This window comes from Littorina saxatilis, linkage group LG1 (genome assembly GCF_037325665.1).
Source record: "Littorina saxatilis isolate snail1 linkage group LG1, US_GU_Lsax_2.0, whole genome shotgun sequence".
Classification (NCBI taxonomy): Eukaryota; Metazoa; Mollusca; class Gastropoda; order Littorinimorpha; family Littorinidae; genus Littorina; species Littorina saxatilis.
Genome location: NC_090245.1, coordinates 58824153 through 58851387, shown reverse-complemented (window position 1 = coordinate 58851387; position 27235 = coordinate 58824153). Strand labels below are relative to the sequence as shown.

The following is a 27235-nucleotide window of genomic DNA, read 5'->3' as shown; positions in this document are numbered from 1 at the left end:
GCTCGCTCGAGCCTTCACGAGGGCCGAAGCGGAACTGTTTCATTCGTTTGGTGTTCGCGTAATACTTTTCCACTTTCTTCGCTTCCGATTTCAGCAAAGTCTAACAGCAGCTCGACAAAAATCAGATGAACTGTTTTGCGGTTGTTTTGACCGTCTCGGGTAGCGTAGTGTACGGTTTGGTTTTAGTTTTTGAAAAATTTCTAGTAGAAAGTAGATCAGTAGAAAATTTGATCGACTGATTCGAGGCTAATGTCTGAAGGACACACACACACCACCCACACACACTAACACACTAAGACACTGTTTGTAAAGCTGAGGTTTCTCAGGCGCATTAATATAATTGTACTGGATACTTTTTAGTGTATAACAGGGGATTGATTGTTGTTGTTGTTGTTGTTGTATAATCGTTTGTTTGGCTGTACATTCGCAAGACGTTTTGATTGTCATCGACTGTTCTCAGATCGCAGTGCATTTTCAACCGCCATTAGTTACTGTTATTCAGTTTCAACAGGCCCTACATTATCGACAATTCCCGGAGGCGAAGAGTTGCCGCCAAACTGTTCTTTCTCTGTGGTGCTGGAAGGCAAGAGTGGCATAAGAGTGGTGGCGGCTCGAAAAGGTATACAAAGAGATTACGCAGCCGGCACAAACGCGGAAAGCTTGACTGACATAACGCGATTTCCCCAACACTTTGACTGGAGGCACGGTGTTTCACTTGATCGAGCTCGACGCGTAGGACTAAATCGTCAGTGTAAAGACCATGTCAGACGCACAACACAAAACAGTGTTTTCTTTTAAAACAAACACAAAACAGCGTGTTTCCCGTGTGACATCCCCCAAAACGCGTTTCAGAAAACACTGTTTCGTGTTTTCGCATCGTATTTTGGGTTTTAGAGCATGCTCTAAAATCTGAAAACACGTTTTGGTTTTGGGTCTGTTGACTCAAGACGAACCACTCCTGAGGTGTAGACAGAAATGTTTGGCGCAAAAAACGAAGGAGCCGATCGATCCTTGCTTTATTAGTTCCAGTTTACTGAACTGATGCAAGTTAAACATTTAACGTTGTCCCTCAATGTCGTCTTTATGTTCCGTTTGTCTTTACTTGGTTTTCTAAATCGGTGGATATTGTTTCCACATTCCAACAGTCGATGCAATCAATGTCTGATACATACAAGTAGTTACATTTCAGCACAGCCGGCGAGGGTAATAAAGGGTTTGTAGCGGAGTGAGTTATGTGCAGGGAGAAGGGAGCATTTCACACCTCTGCTAATCTGGTGCATGTTTGAGAGGAGAGTGTGATATCTCGGCATACCTGCCGCCCGTATATGACACGCGCTGTCATTCGGCAAGACCCGCCTTGATGCGAACATGGGGTCGGAGATAAAAATAAAAAAAAGAAGATAAGTTGAGACAGCTACAAGACCAAGGCAAACTAGCTTCACAGTTCAGTTTGGAGGTGTGAAGTGCTCGATACCAACCTCCTACGCCCCTCCCCCCTCCTCCTTCTCTCACTCTCACGATACTTCTCTTCCTTACATCGTGCCCCCTCACCCAATCCCCTCACTTCTCCTAACTCCCCGTGTTCTCTTTTTCACCTGTGTGAGGTGCGCTAGATTTGACAAGCTCCCCCGAACCTCCCCAAGGGCGCGCCTTGAAAGGGCGGAGTTAGCACCTTTGCTGACAACTGACGGGCCCAAGCCCCACCCCCTGACCCATTTCTCTTACTCGAGCGGCTTTTCTCGCGGGTCCCGACCGCGGGTTCTTTATGCGCTGGAAGTGCGAGGTAGTCGACGTTGTGGGGCACAGTGAGAGAGAGAGAGTGAAGCGTGTACCGTGTTCTTCTATCTGCCCCGCCGAGTAGTGTGTGGAACGGCGTGTGTGTGTGTGTGCGAGGAGCGATAGTGCTTCTCTCAGCAAGCGTTGGTTGGTAGTGTGTACCGTACCGAGCGTTTGGCCTGTGCGCGGGGCTGTAGCGGCTCCCCCCTTTTTGTAAAGTGTGTGTGTGTTTCTTGCGGTGTGCTTTTTCTACCTGAACTTTTTTGTGCCATGCCATGAACGCGCGTTGTGTCACTATGGTGTGATGTGGGATACTGAAACATCTCGCCATGTGATGATTCAAGGTGTTGCTAGCTCAAGCAGCCCAGCGGACTGTCAGTTGTGTGTGTCGGTGTGTTATGGTGGTGGAACACTCGGGGATGAGGGGGCAGCTCTAAGAAGAACGGCTTGGGCTATGGCTACCGATGTCTCACCGCCACCGTGAAAAGGTAGTTTACCTTGGCTATGTAAAGGTTTTCAATCTCTTTTGCTTGGAGTACAATACTGCTGCTGGTAGCTACGGTATGTGTTCTAAAGGCAGTGATAACCCATAAGTCACAAATAAAAAAAATGTCCGGTGTTTTAGCCTTTAGGTAAAATATGTTGCTTAGCCTTAGTGCTAAATGTGTTTTATTCTCAACTAAACTATATTCAACTTCTTTTAGTTAATAACCATGAAAATACTGCTGCTGGTAATAGTGGGGCTCCTATGTTGCAAAATCATTCAAATCATGCAACAAACACCAAATTAAGCAAATATGAAGAGTTTTATGTGCTTAACAAAACCTGATACAGAGCCATTGCGAAAAATAAAAAAATGAGTAGTTTTTAAACATTTTTTCAAAATGGCCGCCAGTGTAAACGGTTGGGTATGTTAGGCATATTTCACTTCATGTGATTGACAGCAAATTTGGCGTAAATGGACATTTGCTTTTGCTTAACAAAACCTAATACAGAGCCACCGTGAAAAAATTAAGAAATCAGTAGTTTTTTTACAATTTTCAAAATGGCCGCCAATAAAAGGGTATTTAGGCATTTTTGATGCTACAAGACATTCTCTTGCAATAGAAACTAACACAAACACATTTTTAAACAAAACAATACATGTATTGTTGGTGCAGAGAATGATTGGACGGTGTAGGTGGCAGGGTTGAAGAATTTGTGGATTACCTGAACTGTGCAAAAATAAATATATTGCACCAATTTTCATACCAAAACGAAAACATTCATTCCTGTGCTGTTATATTCAATGTATGCTATTGAGGGCACTCAACTTGGCTAACTGGAACACTTTTAAGATAAAAGGTGGCCTTTACATGGGTTATTTGACCGCCGCCCAAATAAGGGTACCCCCAAAATAAAACTGATAAAAATGTAATGTATCAACTCAAAAGTCGACTAAAATTCATAATCGCTGTATTTCGAAAACGTTGTTTGTTCTCATGTGTTTACACAACTAGCACATTCCGGCAAGTGTCTATACTCAAAAGAAACTTTGGCAGTACTTGAAACAACCATCTGTCATATATACATGCGAAGTCAAAAATATGTGGGATGTAAGTCAACAAACCTGTGGCAGTTTTTAAAATATTATTTCGTGAAGATTTGAAAGTGTACTCAAACGGTTGAACTACGCCTCGTGCGTGGACACACATTCCTGAAAGTTTCAACGCAACCCACTTGGTCATTGCTAAAATACATGGATTTTAGTTGACTTGGGTATCCCTCAAATTTGACACATAAACATCTCATCCGTGAGATCGACACATACATCAGTAGGTACAATGGCACAACACTAGAAATATGCAAGATGGCGAAATAAAACAACCTGTTCTGGATGGATAATCAAGTTGACTTTCTCTTCGTATACAACAGTGACCCAGTTGTGCCTCAGGAATTGTCGTCGGCTTTTTAAAAGGTACCCGAAGTTTTTGTCACATCTCTTTGTCACGTCAAGGGTATCCTTATTTTGACGGCGTAAATGATGATGTTAAAAAAAAATGTGCCAGATAGCGAAGATGCGAGCCTTTAATGGCATAGACAGTTTTAATAAAATGACACAGGAATAAAAGTTTGAGTTGGGGTATGAAAATGGGTGCAATAATATTTTTGCACAGTTTAGATGCTGACAGTTTTCACAGGCATGCAAGCACATTGCAGAGAGCTGTGCTCTGCAGTCCTTCTTAGCAGCATTTGCAGCGTTTTGTTGTACAGCTCTTCTTGCAGGCACACCTCATGAGTTCTCGGCACACGCTGGATACCTCTTGAAAGCTCGTCCAGAATGACTCCCACTTTCCAGCCTTGAACTGCCAGCCCACAGAGTTTGGAAGTCTAATAGGTAGATGGCTCTTCTCAATCTCATGTCCTGCAGCAGCACCTCACTTGTAAGGGGATTATGGTCAATTTGGCAGCTCTTTTTACTGAAGAGGTACCGTCTAGCACTGTTTACACCCAGTACGTTGCCGGTTTTGTCCTACAAATGTACACCAAAAAGCTCTTGTGCTGCCCTGTCAGTGGTACTCAGCTTACAAAGAGGAGCAGACAACCTGAAGAAAGTTTGAGTGACGTCTTCAAATGCTTGCCCTACTTCCCAAGCCTTCTGATTCCCAAGCCTTCTGATTCCCCAATACCATTGAAGAACGACATAGTGTCACAGCCTGTAAGGCTATGCAAAATGGGCAGACAGGATGACTTCTCTTGGCCAATGGCTTTGGCAATGTGGCGATACACTTCACGAGCAGAAAAAAACGCAACACAGCTGGAATGAGAAGCAGACTGTCTGGCCTCCTCTACATCCATGGTGCAGGAAATCAGCCTGGGGTACCCTTCACACAAAAGATGAAAAGTGACATTTTTATTTGAATGTATTTGAATAATGTTTACTATCTCAGAGAGTCGGTCAAAGCCGGGTTAGCAAGTCTTCACACAACAGACCAAAATGAAAGAAAATTGTATTTCATGAATTCGTATAATTCTTACTGTTTCAGGTTAAAAAACAAACAAACACAGTTTCCAGTGACCCAACTGATTCTGGAATCTTTCTGACCGCTACATTTATTCGCTTCAAACAGTCGCTAACAGAATGTTGACCATAGTGAGGGTACATCAAATTCACAGAGGTCGCTTACAAATGATGTGCAAACATGTTCCAATTAATACAAATAAAAAAATCTTACTGTTAAGATGTATTAGGTAACAAACCTTGATACAGTAGTACTAGTGAAATCAGCTCCCTTCTGTGGCACCGGAATAAATGCAGAACGCTTGTTCCCAGGAACCGGCATGTGGTGTAACTCTTGTATATATCCTGTAAAAATAAAATTCACACCAATGCACGGTCAACTTAAAATAAGCAAAAGGATGAGAAACAAGCAACAAACCAAAATTGTAAAACTCAAAGAGCGGTACCTCTTCATTTTTCAAAACCACTTATCTCATTTGATTAGCATACACTGTATGCTTTTGTCTGTTACCTACCGTCTTTGAAAGTTTGATCACAACACTGTAAAGACATGGGGAGTGGAGTGTTTTTATCTCCAGCCGGTCATCCTACTATCTGGCATACCCTCACTCAGTTTTTGACTCTACCCCTCCCCACCTTATGGAAGTCCTTAACGTAGGCAGGACTAATCATTTATCATACCATGAACAATCTCTTTCTCCTCGCCTTTTATTCAAAGTTCGTTTAATCTGTTTAAAATCACCAGCGTGGCGATCATGATTTCCTTACTTGTAATCAACAGATAGATCTAGATCTATCAGCATCACAATCCAGCTGATGAGCTATTGCAATATTAAACAAAGTCTCTGCATTTCAGCGCTTCACCCGATGAATAGCAGACCCCAGGGAAGAATTAAACAGTAAAATGATGTGACATTGGTGAATGGATGCGTATTCTTGAAAACTTACCTTCAGAAACGTTGTTTTCGCTCAAATCAAAACACGCAATGTTGCGGAGGCCGCCATCTTAAATTTTCATGCTGCGGATATATAAAATTCTAAAAACGATCAAATTAAATACCAGTACACAAAAATACCCATAAGAGTATTTATGTCATGCATGTGTTATCAGCAGACAACTTCTGGTGCATGGTAAACCATTGAATTTTACATTTGCTGAGTTGGGAATATTTACTGCTGAGCGCTTTTAGTACGAATTTCGTCTGCTGTAAATGCAGCCTTTTATTCCCTATCAAAGACAAAAAAAACGATTTCTGAAGTGGCTCTGTATCTGAAATCCCTTAAATAATTATAAGGAACAATATCACAAAGTATGATGTTTGTTGCAAGATGTGAATGATTTATGAGTGCGTCTGCAACATACGAGCCCCACTATAACGTACCAATAAGTCACAACCGAGAACCTGTAGTGTACTATTGTCACACACACACACACACACACACATATATACACAGAGAACTTCCTGGGGTTTAGGTAATGTCGACTAGTTTGCCCGGTGCAAGTGTTTGATACATTCAGTTGGATACTTGCTGTCTCTTCAACTGTTACACTGCTGATGATAACAATAAGGTTACCTTCACCTTGAACAGAAATTTACAAATCTCACAAGCATCCGTGGCTTCGCTTTCATGCATTGAGTCACGAAAGTCCCATAACTTCCATTCATGGTATTGGTATCCTTAGGTAGAAGTAACTTTCCGTAAAGTAACCAGTATTGTACCAATATCATACACATACAACTATTAACTAGTGTGTGTGTGTGTGGTGGGGGTGTAACATCTATATGTTCTATGTATTACACTTACAGTATAATGTGGGGGGGAAACAACGGAGAGGGTGGTGTATATATAGTGTCACAGATAAATCGCTTGGTAACTTGAGTGGCTGATGTGACACAAAACACTGGGTGGACACCTGACCGTAGTGGGGTTGTCAGGGAAAATATGTGACTACATCAGAACATGTAACTTCGCCTTCAAAGTACGTTTGCATGCCATACTAGCAACTTTGACTTCTTATACTTTACAACTGTTGTTTCTGGCATCACTAAGGCCAGTATAGTGCCCTATGACTAACACTGATGTTTACCTGATTTTAAAAATCTGTCACCACTTTGTCTTTCGTTTCTGGCATTTAGTGTGTTTGACTTTGACACGTAAAATATGGTTGAATCCATTTTGTCACTGCTACGTTTTGCATTACTTATACTGCAATGCCATGTGAGTTGATTTGACCCCAAACGCTGCCACTATGGTTTCTGCTGCTACCGCCATACTGTCACACATGAGTCTAATATCAGTCACATTAATTGCTAAAAAGAGGTAGTGGCAGCAGTTTGAGAGCTTGACCGCCACTGTGAGATGGCCGTCCTGGTTGTGCATGGGAGATAGGTCTGACCTTTGTCTGTCGGCCCTTCACCCCCGTTTTGGTGCTACCACACCAGTGTCAAGTGTTCAATATTGTTATACTTATCTGACAAACAAGTGGTGGTTGTATTAGTAGTATCTCTACTGCCAGTACCATGCCCACTGATGTGGTGGTGATGGCTGCATGCAATGTTTGGCTGATCGGCCCTCTAGACTTTGTTCTCTCACTTTAGTCCACATTATCTCCATAGTTATTTCTGTTAATGCCTTCGGGCAGTGTTCAATATTTTCATAATAACATGAAGAAAGGGTTACAGTTGAACATGCCCTTGCAACCGCCTTCTGCAAACGACCATCTGTCCATGATGGCTACCTCAACAAAACCTGGAAGAAGTTCTTTCTGATAGTGATACATTTCACCTTTCCATGAGGACCACTGACCATTTTTTGTTGGTCCCTTGAGTGCATGGTTGTTATACATAGGTTCCACTGTTTTGTGAAAGAACCATGCCCATTGTGATTTAGTGATGATGCTTGTGCTGGGCCCAAGCCTATTCTGCATTCTCTCCTGGTTTGAGTCCTCTCACAGTCTTTGCTGTCTCTTCCACAGTGGTGCTGTCAGTGAGGCGAGGCCACCCCCGGGCCCTCGGAAGCACCCCCCTGAATGGAAGGGCATGGGGCCGCCCCGCTGCCACTGCCGGACTAGCTACCACCACCACCACCACCCCTACCACCAGTACCTGCACGCCAGCATTACCACCTCCACCCACCCCCTCCGCCTGCTGCTGCTGCTCTGCCTCCTCTACGGATTCGCCTTGGCTTCAGGTATGTATCTGTGTTATGTTGTCAATTGTGACACTAGCTAAGCTTGACCCGTCACACAGAAAAGCATCCTCCTAGCGAACCAAGTATACCTTCTATTTAATGTTAGGTAGGGGCTACTGTTACGCCTTTTTCAAGTCGTAATTCGACTCAGAAATTCTATAGTTACGGCATGACGTCATTTTACTGTCGTAACCCGCTCACTGCAGGCTTCGGTTACACCTTTTCCACGAGTTGTAGAGTGACTCGGCCAGACTTTGATTACGGCGCGGCGTGATCCTACCCGGACATTCTCTAGTTACGACATGACGCTATTTTACTGTCGTAGCCTACTGTAACCCGTGACCATTTTGAAGGGTAGGCCACTCACCTGCACGTTATCATTATTTTGTATAACGATTTGTGCAATAATGCATCCTTTGAACACTTCCATGCCAAGTGATAAAAATATCTGTATTCTAGCAAAGGAACTGCTCCTGCAAAGGGTATAGTACCTAGTAAACGCCCACCCCTAACTTTTGGGCAAAACTGGTGCATAGGGGAGGGAGGGGGGGTGGGTGGGAGTATAGGGGAAGGGCTCCTAATATGGACCACTTTTTGTTTCATGCTGATAACTAGCTTGTTTATTTTTTTGCGAAGACGTTTCATTTTGTGTTTGGTAGTCGTTGCACCTGCAGGGTTCGCGACGACCGAACGTAGAGCTGGACGAACACGTTCGTTTCAAAGTCCGAGATAACTTTTTGCAACCTGTCGACGGACTCGAACGTACTTCCTACTGTCAAAACTGCTTCGCTGTGAAGTCCGCTATCCATGACTAAAGTAAACCGGCCTGCATACGGGTAGAAACGCACAACCACTACTAATGAACTGTTCCCACGTCTGTCCTCACTCGATCCACGCTTTAAAATGGCCGCCCAAACCGGATCAAACCGGAAGTAGAGCGCGGCCCTGGCGGGGAAATGCTTTGTGGCGTAATCAAAGCAAAGAAGGGAAAAGTTACGGGCGGCGTAAGTGTAGCCACTGCGTTAATGTTAACGCTTGTAAAAAAATCATTCTTTTTTTTTTCGGCATTTACTGATTTTATTACCAACACAACCTACCGGAGTACTTCCTTGCATGCATCAGAAGCAGATCTATTCAATAGGGTTCAGTCTAAATCTAACAGTACCAAACGCTGAACTTTCTATCCGCAAGTCTCTCGGGGTATAACTGCACCTATACGCCACCCTGTTACCCTCTTTGTGTACCCCCATGTCTCGGGGTATAACTGCACCTATACGCCACCCTGTTACCCTCTTTGTGTACCCCCATGTCTCGGGGTATAACTGCACCTATACGCCACCCTGTTACCCTCTTTGTGTACCCCCATGTCTCGGGGTATAACTGCACCTATACGCCACCCTGTTACCCTCTTTGTGTACCCCCATGTCTCGGGGTATAACTGCACCTATACGCCACCCTGTTACCCTCTTTGTGTACCCCCATATATAGCACACTCCTTTCGTCCCGTATCTAGCCAGCATCTGTCTGTAAGCTCTCGCCGTCCATTCACACGCAAAACACGCGCCAAACATGCCTCGCTTTCCTCCCCCCTCTGCCTTGTTCCCTGGTAACGCATCACGCCTCTCTCCCTATTACCCTAGAACCGACCCAACGGCCGCAGACTCTTCGATCCGGTCTGGCTGAAGGCAGCAGACACACACACACACAGCTCCGACAGGGGCACTTGTGGGAGGCAGTCTCAGGGTCATTCTCCCAGACACGTTTTAGCCTCTGCTTGTTTACTCATGTTGCCGTAGGTGTCAGATAGTGTGAGGATTTCGGCAGGAGAGTGTGTTGTTGTGCCTTCTCCCACCAAAGCGAAGCGGAGGGGCTTGTGTCTGTCATGGCATAATTATAGAGATAAAAAAAAAGGGGGGGGGGGTGCAGGCCCAAAATGGTGGCCAATTTCCGTTAGTCTCTCAAGTATCAGAGTTTGGGGTGGGAGGGGGGGGGGGGTCAACGCTTACCTAGAACATTGGTAACGTCCGGTAGCATAGCGCACGGTGGTCACTCAGTTACTATCTGTCCCTCCCGGGCACCCCCCATCGTGACCGTTCGAGATAGCGAGTAGGAGACTCAGAAGGGGCAAAAACATGTGCAAAGATACCTATTGATTGCTTCTCACTTCTTCACCTCTCTTTTACTTTTCTTTCTCTACTACCCCCTGCCACTTATAAGCTATCTGTACTACATAACACACACACATACTGGCACGCACACACTGGAGACGAAAAGAGAAAGAAAGAAAAGTACAGGGAGCGAGTGTACCTCTTGTTTACGTTATGGGTTTTGGCCTTTACCACACACCTGTAGGGGGAGCAGGGAAAGATGGCTCCGACAAGCTCTCAGCCCACAGGTGAAGAGTTGTGAGGGAGGGAGGGGGAAGGAGGGGCGGGGGCCAGGGAGAGATTTCCACCATGCTATCTATCGGGGATGTTGTTTGGTTTGGATTGGGGTTCCTGTGATAAAGCCTGTGAATCTTCACACCAATGCAACGTCACTGTGGTAACGGCCCTAAACGGTCACACTGGGAAGGGGAATGGGGGACCTAATAAGGTCAGGGGTAGGGTGTTTATCGCGGCAAGTAGGTTTGATCTGGTATTTTCAGGTCTAAATGTTTCACATTCAAACGCTTTCTTGTTAATTCCTGTTCACGCTCAGTCTAAAACAAAATAGTTTGGATTCTGAGACGGTGTTACATGTACCAGGTTTGACAAAGACACACTGATTTTAACCTTTGGTTATATTTAGTTGTTCTCTGTATTTAGTGTGTGTGTTTGAGTTGTTCGTCTGGTTCATTTTTTGGTTGTCTGTTGTTTTGTTTTGTTGTTTTTATTGCAGCATTTTTGCGCAAGATATTTTATGATACATTTTGCAATAAATCCAGCCTTAATGATTCTGGCCAACAGTAGCTATTTTAATAGAATAATGTCTCACCTTCAGGGATACCAGTTCTATGTTCCCTCTCCAATCAAGATCCCATGAAAAGGACGTTTAGGGGCGACCAGATTAGTGATAAACAGAACCAAATGTTACCAGATAAAGGGCAGCAAATGTACAGCTACCAGTGTATATAATCATATTCGATTGTGAATAGTTATAGGTGTTGATCCTTTTACATGGTTATGAATCAACTCACGGATATGTAACACTGTAAGGGCTCTACTAAGGTTACACAACACTTTTGACTCTCTTTGACTGCACATTATTGTGTTAGAGTAACCTTGTGTTAAATGTAGAGTGCTTTGCTAACAGTGGGTATATTTGCAACTCTGAAGCAGCGTGAGTGTGTCGAGAATTCGATAAAAACATTGCTATTCTTGCGTCACATATATTGGTTGGTTTAAGCCGGAATATTTTAGCGTTCATAAAAAAAACAATGGCGACATGTCTTGCTCATGAATACAGCATGCTTTGTTTATGTTCTTCGGCCCACAGAAATGGAATGTTATGTTTATTAGTAAGACGTTTAGAGCGGCAGTCTTGTTGCATTTCATGCATAATAAACACCGGCAGATTTGATTTTATTATTTAGACAATGCATGTCAGATTAGAGGTGGCCAATGTTTCAACACCAAGCTTTGTCCAGATGGATCAATAAATGTCGTCACCCCAACCCCCAAAAGAAAGTGCTGACAAGGGTCCAATGAGCGCGGTATTGATTGCAAGGCCAGGGTGGAAGGACGAGGTGACAAGGTTGCGACGGGGAGATGAATCATGTGTGACGGCCATGCCGCCATGAATCACTTCACACCTCTTCCTCTCGGCCAACTCTCCACACACAGTGAAGGCAGAACCGTTGGCCGATCAATGCTTGCATGATGAAAGTGGAAATTATGGCTCTGCCAAATCGGCCGGAAAGACGCGGAAAGTTCCATGTAATTTATAGCACGTGGTGAATTATCTTGCAAAACGGGCGCCGTTTTGGTGTGATTCATCACCTGTCGGGTGCTAGCATACTTTGGAGCGGTTTGTTGTGACCTTTACACATGTTTGTAAAGAAGCCGAAGACCAAGCTTAGGAATGTAGACAATCTTAACATGTTTCCAACGACAAGAAGGTAACGGCACACATAATCCGATTGATTTAACAGAACTCAACTGTATTCCGTTGAAAGTGATCATGGTACAATTACGATCAGGCCTGGGAATGATACACCTTTCGTCGTAAATACGACGAAGTCCTTCTCTAATTGTGTAAGAAAAGAGCCTCCGTGTGCCCTTAAAAATGCTTAAAACGCAACATTTTCCCGTCAGTACTCCCAAACCACTTTTACTCATTCCCCTTGGAACAACTAAGAATTGAACTGAAGTTTGTCGTCCGATCGAATTCAAAACATGTCAGCAATGAAACCTCAAAGTCTAAGAAAGTTAGAATGAGTCTATGTGTGACACCAAGACGACAAAGATACGACGCAGTTCATGCCTCTTCGATAGAACTGACAACGACATTTTTCGTACTCGTGCAGTTAATGTCTCCAGAGGGGATCATATTCAGGAAACTGTCTAGAATCTGGCAAAGACGATTACATGTGATTTGTAATCATTTGTCAAGTTAGGGAGAACGAAGCAGTAACATGTAATGGATAGTGTGCAAATGTTGATCAGCGCATATGTCACTGTCAGCGTTGGTTATAAAAATCACTGTTTTGCTAGAACAATAGCAACCAACATGGCGGTAGTTTCGGGGAGTAAACAGAAAAGTTTGGGAATGCTAAATGTTTGTTCAATGATGTGAGCAGGGATAGGAGAAGGGCGATTAAAGAAAACATTGAACACATTTATCGTAAACAAATATTAACTGAGGTGTTCTATTTAATCTCACTGTGCAGTATGCAAGCAAGAATGCACTTACACCCGTTTATTGCGCCGTTTAAAGTTTCACTCGCATGTCAGCCTCCCTTTTTCAGTATGAAACCGCTTTTGAGTCGCACAACAAACCCACATATATTCCGCAGGTTAAAAAGGTTTTCAACGGTAGTGAATGAAATCCAATTAGCACGCCACACAAACTCCGCAATCCAAGTAAACATCCATTGAAGTTAAATGGAGAAATTGAGAAATGTTAGCCCTCAAGCATTGATGTCCCAGTTTTCTCTCATGACTGATCATCAGACGTACTTTGCTTTATCCATCCTGCCGTCCCTCGTGGGGTTCTGTTCGGCTTTCATTGAAAACGTACACACGTATTTCAAGCCGAACCTTGGCGAGGGCTGCTTGTCACAAAGAAAACACTGAAGTCGCTTTTGACACGCCGAGTGCGTTCCACCAGACTTGTGTTACGGGAGGGAAAAAAGTTGGGCGAGGGGGAGAATCCAGCCGGCAGATGGGGTCACGCCTGAACGCGCAAGATCAAAGGCAAGGCCCGCATTACTGTCTGGCATAAATGTACGACTTGAACAACACTTCCCGTTTTGTTTAGTCGCGTTTTGCGTCCTTCTTCTTTCCCTTTCTCTCTCTCCCTGCTCCCAAACTGGTTTGAAGGGTTGGGGGATGTCAAGCGCGCTGTCAGCTTTATGAGGAGCGAAGTTGACAGGTTATATGACGCTGTGCTGATGATGTCTGCTGCTTCTTGTACATGTGCATCACCCATAGCGTTGTAAAGCGTGCAGTTATCTGGGGTTTGATGGGGCTTGGACTCGGAGATAGCACCTTTGAATAGTGCAAGGAGAAAAGAATGTGTGACCTTTACAGTTGCGAAAGAAGAGAAACAAGTCGCGTAAGGCGAAAATACAACATTTAGTCAAGTAGCTGTCGAACTCACAGAATGAAACTGAACGCAACGCAACGCAGCAAGACCGATACTCGTAGCATCGTCACTCCACCGCCCGTGGCAAAGGCAGTGCCAGTGGAATTGACAAGAAGAGCGGGGTATTCGTTGCGCTGAGAAGGATAGCACGCTTTTCTGTACCTCTCTTCGTTTTAACTTTCTGAGCGTGTTTTTAATCCAAACATATCATATCTATAGGTTTTTGGAATCAGGAACCGACAAGGAATAAGATGAAAGTGTTTTTAAATTGATTTCGAAAAAAAAAATTGATAATAATTTTTATATATTTAATTTTCAGAGCTTGTTGTTAATCCAAATATAACATATTTATATGTTTTTGGAATCAGCAAATGATGGAGAATAAGATGAACGTAAATTTGGATCGTTTTATAAAAAAATTTTTTTTTTTACAATTTTCAGATTTTTAATGACCAAAGTCATTAATTAATTTTTAAGCCACCAAGCTGAAATGCAATACCGAAGTCCGGGCTTCGTCGAAGATTACGTGACCAAAATTTCAACCAATTTGGTTGAAAAATGAGGGCGTGACAGTGCCGCCTCAACTTTCACGAAAAGCCGGATATGACGTCATCAAAGACATTTATCAAAAAAAAATGAAAAAAACGTGTGAGGATATCATACCCAGGAACTCTCATGTCAAATTTCATAAAGATCGGTCCAGTAGTTTAGTCTGAATCGCTCTACACACACACAGACACACAGACACACATACACCACGACCCTCGTCTCGATTCCCCCTCTACGTTAAAACATTTAGTCAAAACTTGACTAAATGTAAAAAGCATGTACGTTTCGTTCCAACTACCATTGCGCCTGTGCGTGATTTCTGGCCTATATCAGACTTTTTGAAGATCTTAGTTTAGGTATTAGAATATTGGAAACCGCAACAGCTTTTAAGACTTTTGCTAAACACAATTGTGTATGATATGGAGCATCTAAGTTTGCAAATAGACTCGCTTTTGGGGTCGCTGTTGTTTTAAAACTAATCTCACATATATATACTTCCCTTTCAGAAATCACACAAAGTTTTACCGGTTAAAGGTTAAGAGCTCAGCCTTTGCTATTTCCGACATGCGTGTTGCTGCATCACGGTTGATGACTGAATAAAACATAAATTACACTTAGGACTTGCATACACGAATATTGAAGCGTTCCTTTTTGTAAATGAGTTGTAGACCATGTTGACTCTGACCATGATGATTGTGATTGGTGTGTTATCTGTGATCATCATGTTTTCTGTTTGTTGTTTCTGACCATCGTGTTGTTTCTGTGTTTCAGTGTCAGGCTTCTCACTCCAACAAAAGTCCTCGTGTCAGATCGACCAGTGCTACGACCAGTATAAGGACGCCCTGGAGCTTGTCGGTGGCGTAGGTGACGTCAATCCTCTAGGCGGTGGTGGCGGCGGTGTGGGAGAAGTCAGCGACTCGGGAGACAACGAAGCGCGCTGCGTGGCTTTGAGAACCTACTGGAGCTGCATCAAGAGCACCAAGAACTCATCGCGCGGTTGCCAAGGCAACATCCACTACTACAGCGTGCGCAACGTTCTGCGCAACCAGATGAAGCAGTACAACTGCACCATGCACGGCCCTACTGTGGACCCTTCTTCTACCTCCTCTTCATCGTCCCTATCCAAGCAGGTGCCTCCCCCTCCGCGCCAGGTGCCGGACCACTGCCAGTACCACGGCAAGAAGGTGTTCCAGCACTGTGGGCTGTTTGGGGACCCTCACCTGAGGACGTTCGACAACCAGTTCCAGACGTGCAAGGTGAAGGGCGCGTGGCCGCTGGTGAACAATGAGTACCTTATCGTGCAGGTCACCAACGATCCCGTGTTGGGCGGGCAGGGCGACGCCACCGCTACTAGCAAGGTGAGAGGGTGTGGTTAACGGTGTTTGTGTGCGTGTGTGTAGTGATGTTTCAGTGTGTGTTGCAAGCGTTATGAACGTTCAGGGTGTATGTATGGTTCAACATTTGTCTTTGTAAGTATGTGTACGTTGCGACATTTCAGTGTTGGTTTCTGTGGTGCATCATGGTGTACGTCGACATTGCTGCCACATTTTATATAACGTTGACGTATTTGTCTATTTTGGCACTTTAGAATGTGTGTCAACGTCTTCTTTTTGGAACACACACACACACACACACACAGTCACACACAGTCACACACAGTCACACACCTGTAAGCTGTAAATGTACCAGTCCAGAACACACACTAGAAAAACACTCTTCTCTTTGTTCATGGAGTTGGACGTACAGCTGAGTGTAGTCACACACACATGCCAAGGTGCACACCTTCACGTTCCGGGAGGCAAACTCACAAAATCCCCATCCCTCCTCTTGTTCCCCTCTCTCCCAATACAGTCCACAGCTCTCGTATGGTCCCTCTCTGCCTCTTCGCAAATGTTTCTCCATACCGAACCTGTACAGGCACGCGAAATGTGTGCTGTGGTTTACTGGTTTTACCTGTAACTCGGGTAGAACAGGCAGGTTCTGGTTCTTTTCTTCCGGATTCAAGTTTGCCAATACAATACGGGAGACGATTTGTGTATGTAATCCTGGCGTCGTGTTTTGAGATATATTAGCAATAGCAGTAAAAGTTTGATTTGTGAAATATCGCACTTAAATCCTTGTACTGATTTAAGATTGGTACTGAGCTTGGTTTCTTTCTGGTCGGACTTCCTGTGACAGAAGCTAGCCTTTCCGTCATCATCCCCAGCCTTCTGTTCTCTGATTCATTGGGTTTTTGTTGTTGGTTTTTGGTGTTCTTTTTTCACTTCAACGTTCTGAAAAGAAACTGGAAGCCTCTGTTGCAATGATGTTGGAGCGATGAATCGGAATGTCCACTTACGACATATTTCACCTGTCACAAGGTTTCCCCCTCCTTTCACCTTCTTCCCTTTCGGTGGGGAAAGATCGAATGTAGCCAGTGTATTTTGTTTCAAAAGGAGTTTTGAGATCTATACATGTTCAGATTGTATTCTTTAGTCGTTTAGTCGGTCACTACATTCGGACTTTCCATACATGTATCTCCGTTCCTATACCTGGACAAGCAGTAATAAGGGAACAGTTACAGACGAGTTAAGGGTTGTCTAACCTATCTTTTCTTGATGTTATCACAGGGAGATATTGTTCTCTCACATACTGAACCAACTCGGCCATCTGAAGCCATTAGCTTCAATCAGAGACGAACAATAAACGACTTACAGCAAAAAGTAGTACTTTTTCACGCGACCTTGTGTAGTTGGAAGAGTTATGGGGGTAGGAAGGACCTTGCGGTGTTGCTGGGTGTTTGTGTAGGGACCGCGGCCGTCTGACCCCCTAGAGTAAACAGCTCGCCATCTTTTGTTCACCGGGCATAAAAATTCTCCCTGCTTTATTTAGGCAGTGGCAGGCACCTCTGTTTGTGGCTTTTAGCAGCTTTTCCGTTCCTTGTACAGAGCTGGCACAGATTGCCTTTTTGTGCGTGTGAGGGTCTTTTGGCTGTTAGACCCCAGTACACTTTGGCTTGCAGGTGTACATTGTAGCCCCATTGTAGGTTTTCCTACCTGAACTAATTTCATGTGGAAGGGCTTAGTGTGGTGTGATTTGGTCGGAATTTATGTCCTCTTTGAAGTTGTGTTGTTGGAATGGAGAGAGAGGGGGGGAGAAAATGTGTGTGTTTGCGTGCGTGCGTGCGTGTTAGTGTGTTTCCGGAGCACGTGTATTGGCTTGAGAGACTGTGGCTATGAATCAGACAGAGCGAATCTGTTTGTCAGTTCTGTGGTTTTGGTTGTATGCTGCTGAGGATTTTGTTGCACAGTCAAAACTTAAATTCAAAAGCAAAGGCAAGACAAACTCGCGTCAAGAGAGATATGATTTCACATGTCATATTTTAATCCTCAAGCATGTTATATATATATCTACGATTGGATCACTTTGCTTTTCAGAAACACCTCAACGATGCGTCCCTTTATGTATAAAATATATTTTGTAAAAACACATTTTGTATAGACTTTTGGGAACCAATTTTAATTTCGCATAAGAACATTCAGCGGAATTCACATTGAAATGAAGCTTTTGTATGAAGGGCCTACTGGGTTTCCCAGTGTACATTATGGTGATTTATATGGCCATTAAAGAACGCATCCTTCACACTCTCACCTTTCGAGAGGCTCGTGAATGCATGCATAAAACTTTGCAGGAGTTGCCTTCAAGTGGGCCAGCTAAATCATATGTAAATGTAGCTGCAGTGGTTTTGTTTTCTGTTTTTTTTTTCCTTCTTTTTTTTCCTTCTTTTTTTTCCTTCTTTTTTTAAGTTTGCTGAAGATGGTTTTAACACAAAACATGTTGAGGTCATGCTTACTTGATACGGTGATTATATCGGAGTGTGTATTTGCATCTCATTATGTCGTATCAGCGTAGGAGTGCTTGTCAGTTTGTACTACATTTGTTTCGACATGAAAGGGTTCAAGACAGTGACCTTTTCTTTAATGTTAGAAACGGTATATTAGTTGTTGACTTATGCATAAGCATGCAGGGATGAGTAACTGCTAATGTTATTCTGACTTTAAAAGAAGCCCTACGTTTATCCTAATTCCACGAACTCCCGTTGTTGACTCTGTTATGCCCCTTTGTAGGCTTCTCTAGGGTTAGAGTAGTACAATTATATATATTCTACATGCTCACACTGTGGCACTATACTTCTATTTAGCTGACGAGCGTCTCTGAAATAAGTTTTGATTGAGGTTAGGGAGCGAAAGAAAACAATGGCGTGGAAAGAAAAATACTTATAATTGGCACATGAGGTGCGACTGTAAACTTGTCGTGTGGATGTGTGTGTGGATATGTCTGTCTGTGTGTGTTCGTGCGTGCGTGTGTGTGGATGTGTGTCGAACAGTTCAACGTACACAACGATCATAACATTTAGCGTCAATTTACCGTTTTAACTGAAAAGCAAGTTTCATGGCACAGACTCTCTTACAGTCACCAACAAACACATTTCATGGAGAGAGTGTTTTAAGACTACCTCGGGCGAGTTTCGTGAGAAATCCAGGTTGAAGGGAAAATCCACCCCGTCCCACTGTCGCCTGGGAAGCGCGGCAGTCCATTGAAATTTATCGGATCGTGAGGCCAAGCTTGCAATAGGGGATCTCCTGGCCCTTACACACAAAACAGTAGCCGCTCATAAACGGTGACGCCGACTGGGACCGCCTCGCGTATCTTCGTCATCGTTGACGCACAAAGGCCGTAACTTTCCTGTTTAAATCTAAGAGGAGTTTCTTTAAAACTTCAGTAGTTGCAACCGCCATTTTGCAGTTAACTAAGCGTTGATCGTTTTAGAAACAGGGTTAGTCGTTTGATTCTTGTACTGACTGGCAGTAAATAGTCTAGTTTATGTCTCTCGCTGTCAGTGCTAGTGGCCTAATTTCTTACATCGCAAGCCCTCGCCCCACGCTCGGTATAATTATTAGAGATTGCTGGCCTTTCAATGCAAATGATCATCTGGTGGGCTGTACCAGAATAGATTTTAGGTGGAGGGAATTTTGTGTGTGGTGTGTGTGTGTTGTTGAGTTTTATACGGTATCAGACTCCTGGCCTTGTCCTTCCTGCAAAGACTAAATTCAGACTTTATGGTTTCGTGGATGCGGTAATTTTTATTTTTTGTTGCTTGTGAATTGTGTCTCCGAGATGTATGTACGTATACATGCAGTTTGAATCTTGTCGCACGAATGCTCGAGGGCAGGTAGACAGACAGCAGGCAGGCAGTCGAAGGGTGAATGCGCACACAGACAGACACACGGACACACACAACCGTACATTCACACACACACACACACACACACACACACACACACACACACACACACACACGAGATAAGAGAAGTAACAGTCATTATTTTCTCTGCCCGGAGCACCTGGTTGTGCGTGTACTGGTGAGGACAGGCCATGTCTGTTGGGGCAGGTGCTTTATTCCGCGCTGTACCAGTGCTCTTTGTATGGTGCACTGTGTGTGTGTGTGTGTGTGTGTTTGTTTGTGTGTGTGAGAGAGAGAGAGAGAGAGAGAGAGGGATTGCTACCAAGAAAATTACAGTCCTTAACGCGCGCGCTCGTGTTTGTGCATGTGTGTGTGTGAGAGAGAGGGAGATGGCCACTAAGCAAATTACAGTCTTATATGTGTGTGTTTGTATTTGTTAGAGAGAGAGAGAGAGAGAGAGAGAGAGAGAGAGAGAGAGAGAGAGAGAGAGAGAGAGAGAGAGAGCTGACCTCCGAACGAAGTACATTTCTTGCACGTGCATTGCTGTTCACTTGTTCAGATACATTTTGACACCTGATATTGCTGTTGTTTTATTCTAGTGGTTGGGTGCTTGTGTTTAAAGAAGACTGTGACACACGCTTGTCTCATTTTCATTGTCCGAAGACTGGATTCAGTTACCCACTGTTTGTTTCCTGAAATTTCACAAGGTATTTAACGACCCTATGGGGGGGATGGGGCTAAAGCCAGACCAAACTGGAGACCTTGCGATTCACAGCAGCTATTGACAGTGAAACGTTCATACTTCAAGGCTGCACTCAATCTACTGTTTGTCAGGTTTGAAGTTTCAGTTTTCGGATAAACTGACATGCTTTTCTCCTTCGACAACAGTCAACAGTTCATACCTGTCCCTCCCTCCTCCCCTCCCTCTTCCTCCGCGCACCGGTCGTCCTAGCCCGAGAAGAGTTTAATGTTACGAAGAGGGTTCTAAAAGCTGTGTACCTGCGGTACGTGTATTGAAATGTAAACCCTGTACTTTTCCTGGCTGCCTGTCAGCTAGGTGTTATTCTGCCCTCCTGTCCAACAGCACGGCAAACACAAACCCCCTCTCCCCTCAATCTTCCCCCGTACCCCCACCCCCTCCCACACACACCTAAACATTCCCTCTCGGAGAGGAGGGGAGAGCGAGCGCAGGGTTTTCTTTGCTGTGTATGTGTGTGTTTGGAAGGGGGAATGGAGGGGGGGGGGGGGGGTGGGTAAAGGAGACGAGTTGATCCCTTGTCGCCTGCGCTGTTTGTTCTGTGGCCTGTCTGGACAGGCGGCACCTCTGTGTGGATTTCACTGCCTCTCTCACTCTCTCCCTGTCCCAACCTCTCTGTGTGTCAGTCTATCCGTCGCTTTGCCTCTGTCTGTCTTTCTTTCTGTCTGTGTTTACACTGTCTGTCAGTCTGTCTCTCTCTGTCTGCCCCCCCCCCTCCTCACACACACTCAAACACACACCCACACACACACACTCAAACACACACACACGCACACACATATACTGCAGATACAAAGTGACAGACATTGATCATGTTTCTTCATTGTTATTGCCCCAAAGAGGTCCCTTATTGACGACCAATGAACAATAAATTCAAATAAACAGTTCCTTCTTGGTTTAAACATTTTAATATTATATTATATGAAGTCTTATATCGCGCGCGTATCTCCAGACTCGGACTCAAGGCGCAGGGATCTATTTATGCCGTGTGAGATGGAATTTTTTACACAATACATCACGCATTCACATCGACCAGCAGATCGCAGCCATTTCGGCGCATATCCTACTTTTCACGGCCTATTATTCCAAGTCACACGGGTATTTTGGTGGACATTTTTTTATCTATGCCTATACAATTTTGCCAGGAAAGACCCTTTTGTCAATCGTGGGATCTTTAACGTGCACACCCCAATGTAGTGTACACGAAGGGACCTCGGTTTTTCGCCTCATCCGAAAGACTAGCACTTGAACCCACCACCTAGGTTAGGAAAGGGGGAAAAAATTGCTAACGCCCTGACCCAGGGTCGAACTCGCAACCTCTCGCTTCCGAGCGCAAGTTCGTTACCACTCGGCCACCCAGTCCACATTTGAACGGTGGTGACCGAAGTACCGTACACAAGACATTGTCTCAAGCCGACACACTTCGCACATTCTTTGATCAGTCCAGAACCTGGCAGAAATGTCCTTCGGTTTGTTCGAGTTCAATTTCTTTTACTTTCACAATACATGTATGTAGTACCAGACATAGTTATATCAGCGATTCGTCTCTCATTTCGTAGCACCGTCAGAAAGGAAATAACAGCTGTGGCATGGCAGGAGAGATGAGTCGGTAGGTGAGGTTGGCACAGAAACATCATAGTAGAGTAGACAGCTCGAAATACCCGAGAGGGTCTAGTGCTCAGGAATACAGGAGCCCGAGAGCGAGATAGTTGTAGTGGTAGGAGTACATCGCATTACATCTACCACCACTTTCCCAATTATGCAATCTACAGCTTACAAGCGCCGTGTCGGGGTAGATAAAGTGGGAATCCGTGTCAGAGAGATCTCGGAGAGTGCGCTACTGGCTGGCTGTATTGTCTGATGGCTGCTTCTGCCTGTCGGCTCCTTTCGTCTACTCTTTCTCGCCTGGCATAGACACCCGGCTATTGGTATTACAGTACTAATTTTGCCCCCGCTTTGTGTAGGCTATGATGGGACTACCCCGGGTCTCTGAGGGTTCGGATTTTTGTAACGTTTATTTGTTGTTGTGAACAGTGACACACACACACACACACACACACACACACACACACACACACACACGCACGCACGCACGCACGCACGCACGCACGCACACTTCTACAACTCCGCAAACTGATGCACCTTGCTTAACCCTTTCACTGCTTGTTGTCCCCCTCCTACTGGGTTTGAACGTCCACAAAGCCATGCACGTCCTCTGTTCGCTTTCACGATGCGGATTGGTGTTGTCTGTCCTGGTCGACCCTTTGTGGAGCTAGCTGCTTTTATTGTTAAAACTGCGGGTTTTCCCTCTGGCGTTATAATTACCTATTCAGTTCACTAAGGGCTTGCAAGCATCTCTCTGCGTGTTACTTCTTAGTTTATGACGATCGTTGTTGCACCTTGTGCACGCACTGTGGGCTGTAGTCTTCTTTTTCGTACTGTCTGCGTTTTATGCCAGGATGCCAGTGAGGACGTTAATCTCAAGGGATGAACTCTGGATCAGTCACCTCATGGATCCATCAAACCCGGGATCTTTTGCCCAATGTTTACCTCGAACCCTAAACCAATCGCACCTTGTATCCATTAAACCTTGAATATATCGAACCTTGTATCCATTAAACCTTGGATATATCGAACCTTGGGTCCATGATCTGTCTAACCTTAGATCTGTCGGCTTGGATCCAGTTAGCTGACCACAGGGACAGAAAGGAAAGAAAGGCATTTAGCCGTAGGTATCAGCAGGCATGAAAATTCTCCGTATTTTCCGTATTTTCCGTATTTTTGAAAAAAATAAACCGTATTTTGTTTTATTTTCAGTATTTTTTTTTTTTTTTTTTTTTTTTTTAAATTTTTTTTTTTTTTTTTTTTTTTTTCCTAGTCATTGTTATAGTAAAATAGTTTTGGGGCCATGTTTGAATCCAATTTTAAGGCTCAGATAGCCCCAGATTGCACCAAATTGCACCCTTGAACAAAAAAATTTCCGGGGGGGCATGCCCCCGGACCCCCCTAGAAATCTTGGCGCTTCGCGCCTGCGAAACTTGGCGCTACGCGCCTGCGAAACTTGGCGCTACGCGCCTGCGAAACTTGGCGCTACGCGCCTTCGAATTTTGTTTTCAGTATTTTATTTTTTTTCAGTTTTCATGCCTGATATACCAGACGATGGCCCGTGAATCGTAATCCGATTCGTGCATCTCCTTCTCTTCAAAGCCTGGTGCGGGAAATTTATGTGCTTACAACGATGTAATGGCAATTCTTTCTGGTGCAATACTGTTAATGTCACAAATTCTGACTACCCCTGGTGCTGCGACAGTGCCCCTGCACATCTTTCACATGCTCCAACAACGCAATAGAGATTATTAGTGTTCGCTATAAACATATTTGCAGCGAGGGTTTATGACAGGCTCTGTGCGTGTGACTAAGTTCGAGGTATGGGAGTATGTGTGTCTGTGTTGAACGACATCGAAACTGTCATTTGGAGTAGATGCAGACAAGTTTGACTGAAAGTCTGTATTGGCAGTCTTTGTTTTCACCCCTTCTGTAGACCACAGTCTGCTTCCTCTGTGCCTGCTGATTTTTTTCTTCCTCGCCTTTACACCTTCTCTTTTGCATTCAGCACGGATTACAGCAGTGTGTGAAAAGTTCAGCCCTAGACGGGACCAGGGAGAGAGGAAATAATATGGGGCATCCAGAAGTGTGATTCTTTGCAGCCAGGAATTCTGCCCCAACGTCTGACTCCCCCCTCCGCTTCACCCCACCCCTACCCTTACCCAATTCCAACCCCGTCATGTGGCATTCCTGGCCTGATAAGCAAACTCTGCTTCCTGTTTTCTCCCCGTGCACATGTAATGCCCCGCGGTGGTGTTGGAGTGTGTAGCGTCTTTTTTGCTGCTCCTGTTGCACGTGCTCATCTTTCTTCTCCCCTGATCTGCTTTTTGACTTGGATGTACTGTGTGGGAATAGTTATGGAAGCAATATATCGTATATCTTGTTTCTGTCCTCCATCTCTCCCTCAACACAGATGTGTGCCTTCAAACACATTTTATAATAAAGCATATCTCATGTTGTGGACAAAACTGGTGTTTGTATCTCATCTGCTTTATTTTGAGGAACATCCTTGTGATCTAAAGAGGCAAACAGAATCAGTATGAGTGAAGAGTAACTAAATTCTACTGCGTACGGATTCGACTTATTACTACTGGGGAAAGGAAACAAAGAAGAATCCAAGAAGATGAAGATCAACATTGTTCTACGCCCTCTCGCCTACACCTCTTTTGCATTCAAATTGAAGCCCATAAGCCGTGTCTGTCGCTTTATCTTTTACTTGTTTACCTTCAATCTAAGAACGAAAGCATGACGATAGTGTTACCAAGATAGTTCGACGTGAGTATATCAGCATCGTGCCTCATACTGAAGACAAATGCTCTCTCTGGTTCTTCTCATGTGTCTTCATGCAACATCTAAAAATATGACTGCAGATCTAGCATTCCGGATAAAGGACATACACACACACTCTCCCTACATAAGTTCACCATAGCCCGACTATAGCAGTAGCTTAGGAAAGTGAAAGTTGTATTGGGAGCATTTGTCTTGGTCTCATCACAGCTCCCAGCTTGTCCCGAAGGCTCAGTGTGACATCACGCAACAACGGGGTGAGGGCATCAAGGTACACCTCTCACACAGCGAAATGTTTACCTCTTGTCACCACAGGGGCGCACACGCCCGATGAGGTTTCACAAGCCGGGGATGGAAGTCGTTTATTTATTCTTCATTACGTAATACTATTGTAAACTTAGTAATTGCTGTTGTCAGATAACTACAACATGTGCGCATACTATGCTGCCACTGCGAAGCATTGCACGGCCTTGAGTTGTCTGTCGCATGGGTTCGAGGCACTGTTACGCTTTTATTCTCGTTTTATGTTCATAGGCATTTAAATGAATAATGTATAGATTTTTGTCTGTCTCGAGGCAAAGAGAATGATGAGCATTTTCAACCGATCTTTACCCGGAAGTACTGTTTTAGCACAGGTGAGCGGGTCAGACAGTGCACATTCGTTTCTCTCTCCAGTCTTCTGCCTACATAAGTTCACCATAGCCCCACTATAGCAGTAGCTTCTGTTTCTGTGTTTGTTTGTTTTTAAAATATATGCTTGTTCGGTAGACTACACATCTTCCGTGCCATATTACTGGTCAAACAAGGGAAAGATCATTTACGTGGAAGCGTCTGTTCGGCATTCGTGCACAACACCCAGACTCTACCAAGCAGTGAATTATACCAGTCGATGCCTCGAGTGGTCAGTCTCTTTAGCCCTCCTATTTGATTTGAACACAAGTGTTCCTCCTTGATATAGATTACTGTTGGTTGGCAAACGTAATGTGGGAAATGCGTAAGAATGAAGTGATGGGAATAGCTTCCAGTCGACAAACGAAAAGAAGTGGTTTGAGTTATTTCCGAGAAAAAAGTAACCAAACAAATAAAACTCGGGGGTGATGCGAGTTGGTCTGTTTGTTTGTTTGTTTTCAGTATTTTAGTACGCCAGCAACAGTTAGAGATAATGCGTTCGAATAAGAAGAAAGTAAGAGGAGCGGTGAAGGGTATTTTTGACTGTGTTAAATATCAAGTCAAGGCTCTAGCTTTACTATTTAATCATCTGGCAGCCAGATAGTGAAGACGGAAATGAAAACGGAAATGCAATTACAAACGCGTCTCTGAAGTTATCAGAGAATGAGCACAATGAATTCAAACGTAACAGTGGTGAAGAAAGAATGATCTGTCATAGGCCTGACTTCAAAGAACCATCTCTGCTTCCTTTTTCCGATCATCACTCTTTGATGTCATTCAGAGTTCAAGTGGACGAATGGCTATCTCAGCGCACAAGGACGTTAAACCATTGTCAATGAATGTCCTGTTTGGTATGGTATGTGATGAGGTACTATTTTCATAACTTGCTCAGTCATAAAGACATCAAAGAACAGTCTCTTTTTCCTGTTTCCGGTAAGTTTTCTTTGATCTCTGTTCCGGTTTAGTTGTAATTACATATTACTTAGTTGTCATTATTCATCAGAAAAGTGAGTGAGAAAAAAAATCCCCAGCAGATTTTGTGTGTTCGTCAATTTATTTATTTTAGATCGGAAGCGATGTAATCAGCCGGAAGCTCTATGAGATGACAAACACAAAACGCGAAGACATTCGTCATAGTTGACAAAATGGATATATGTTTGATTTTGTCGGAACGCGAATCCTTATGAGTGTGGTTTTATTGGGTCAAGAGATTTTTACCGGTTAAGCCCGACTTTCACCATGTTGTTGCGAAACGAGCGAAGTTGTCGAGCTGCAGAAAGACTTTTGACGTATTGGTTAATCCCTAATCCAATTACCACGCCATTCTTTTCCGTTTCATGTGTATTTCTTCCTCGTGACGCTAATCCGCCGGTGGGGCCCGTTTCTTTCATGCTAGGTCGTGGTATATATACCTGTCCCTGTACAAGCTAGAAGCTTCACTTAACTTACAGAAGAATAAATGTATTTTGAAGTCCTAGGCTTATTCTTCAGAAAGACTTATCTCGTCCTATCTTCAGTCACACCAGGGGTTTGAAATAATGAGTGCTCTCTCTCTCTCTCTCTCTCTCTCTCTCTCTCTCTCTCTCTCTCTCTCTCTCTCTCTCTCTCTCTCTCTCTCTCTCTCTCTCTCTCTCTCTCTCTCTCTCTCTCTCTCTCTCTCTCTCTCTCTCTCTCTCTCTCTCTCTCTCTCTCTGGGATATCATTAAGAGTAGCCATTATTCTCTTTTTTTTTTAAATGTCAAGGTCCTTGATACATTCTACCCAGCAAATGCAACGTTTGGAGATCAAAATTGGTAAGCATCATAATAGCAGAGAGTAGAGAGTGCTTAGAAATTGCAGATATAATCAGTGAAATATTCCCCATAACCTACCATAGTAAAATCACTTG

The 27235-nt window shown here is 44.1% G+C and overlaps 1 protein-coding gene across 3 annotated transcripts in view; it reads left to right on the top strand.

Annotated features, from left to right (window-relative positions):
- Positions 1-27235, top strand: part of LOC138975412 (repulsive guidance molecule A-like) — an 88509-nt gene that overhangs the window by 46271 nt on the left and 15003 nt on the right. For 2 of the 3 annotated variants that reach the window (XM_070348091.1, XM_070348100.1), the window contains exons 2-3: positions 7755-7969; positions 15077-15663. In XM_070348091.1, coding sequence (XP_070204192.1) covers positions 7755-7969; positions 15077-15663 — 802 coding nt within the window. Of the gene's footprint in view, positions 1-1766; positions 2265-7754; positions 7970-15076; positions 15664-27235 lie in introns of those variants that run through there. The other variant, XM_070348105.1, reaches the window with a different exon arrangement.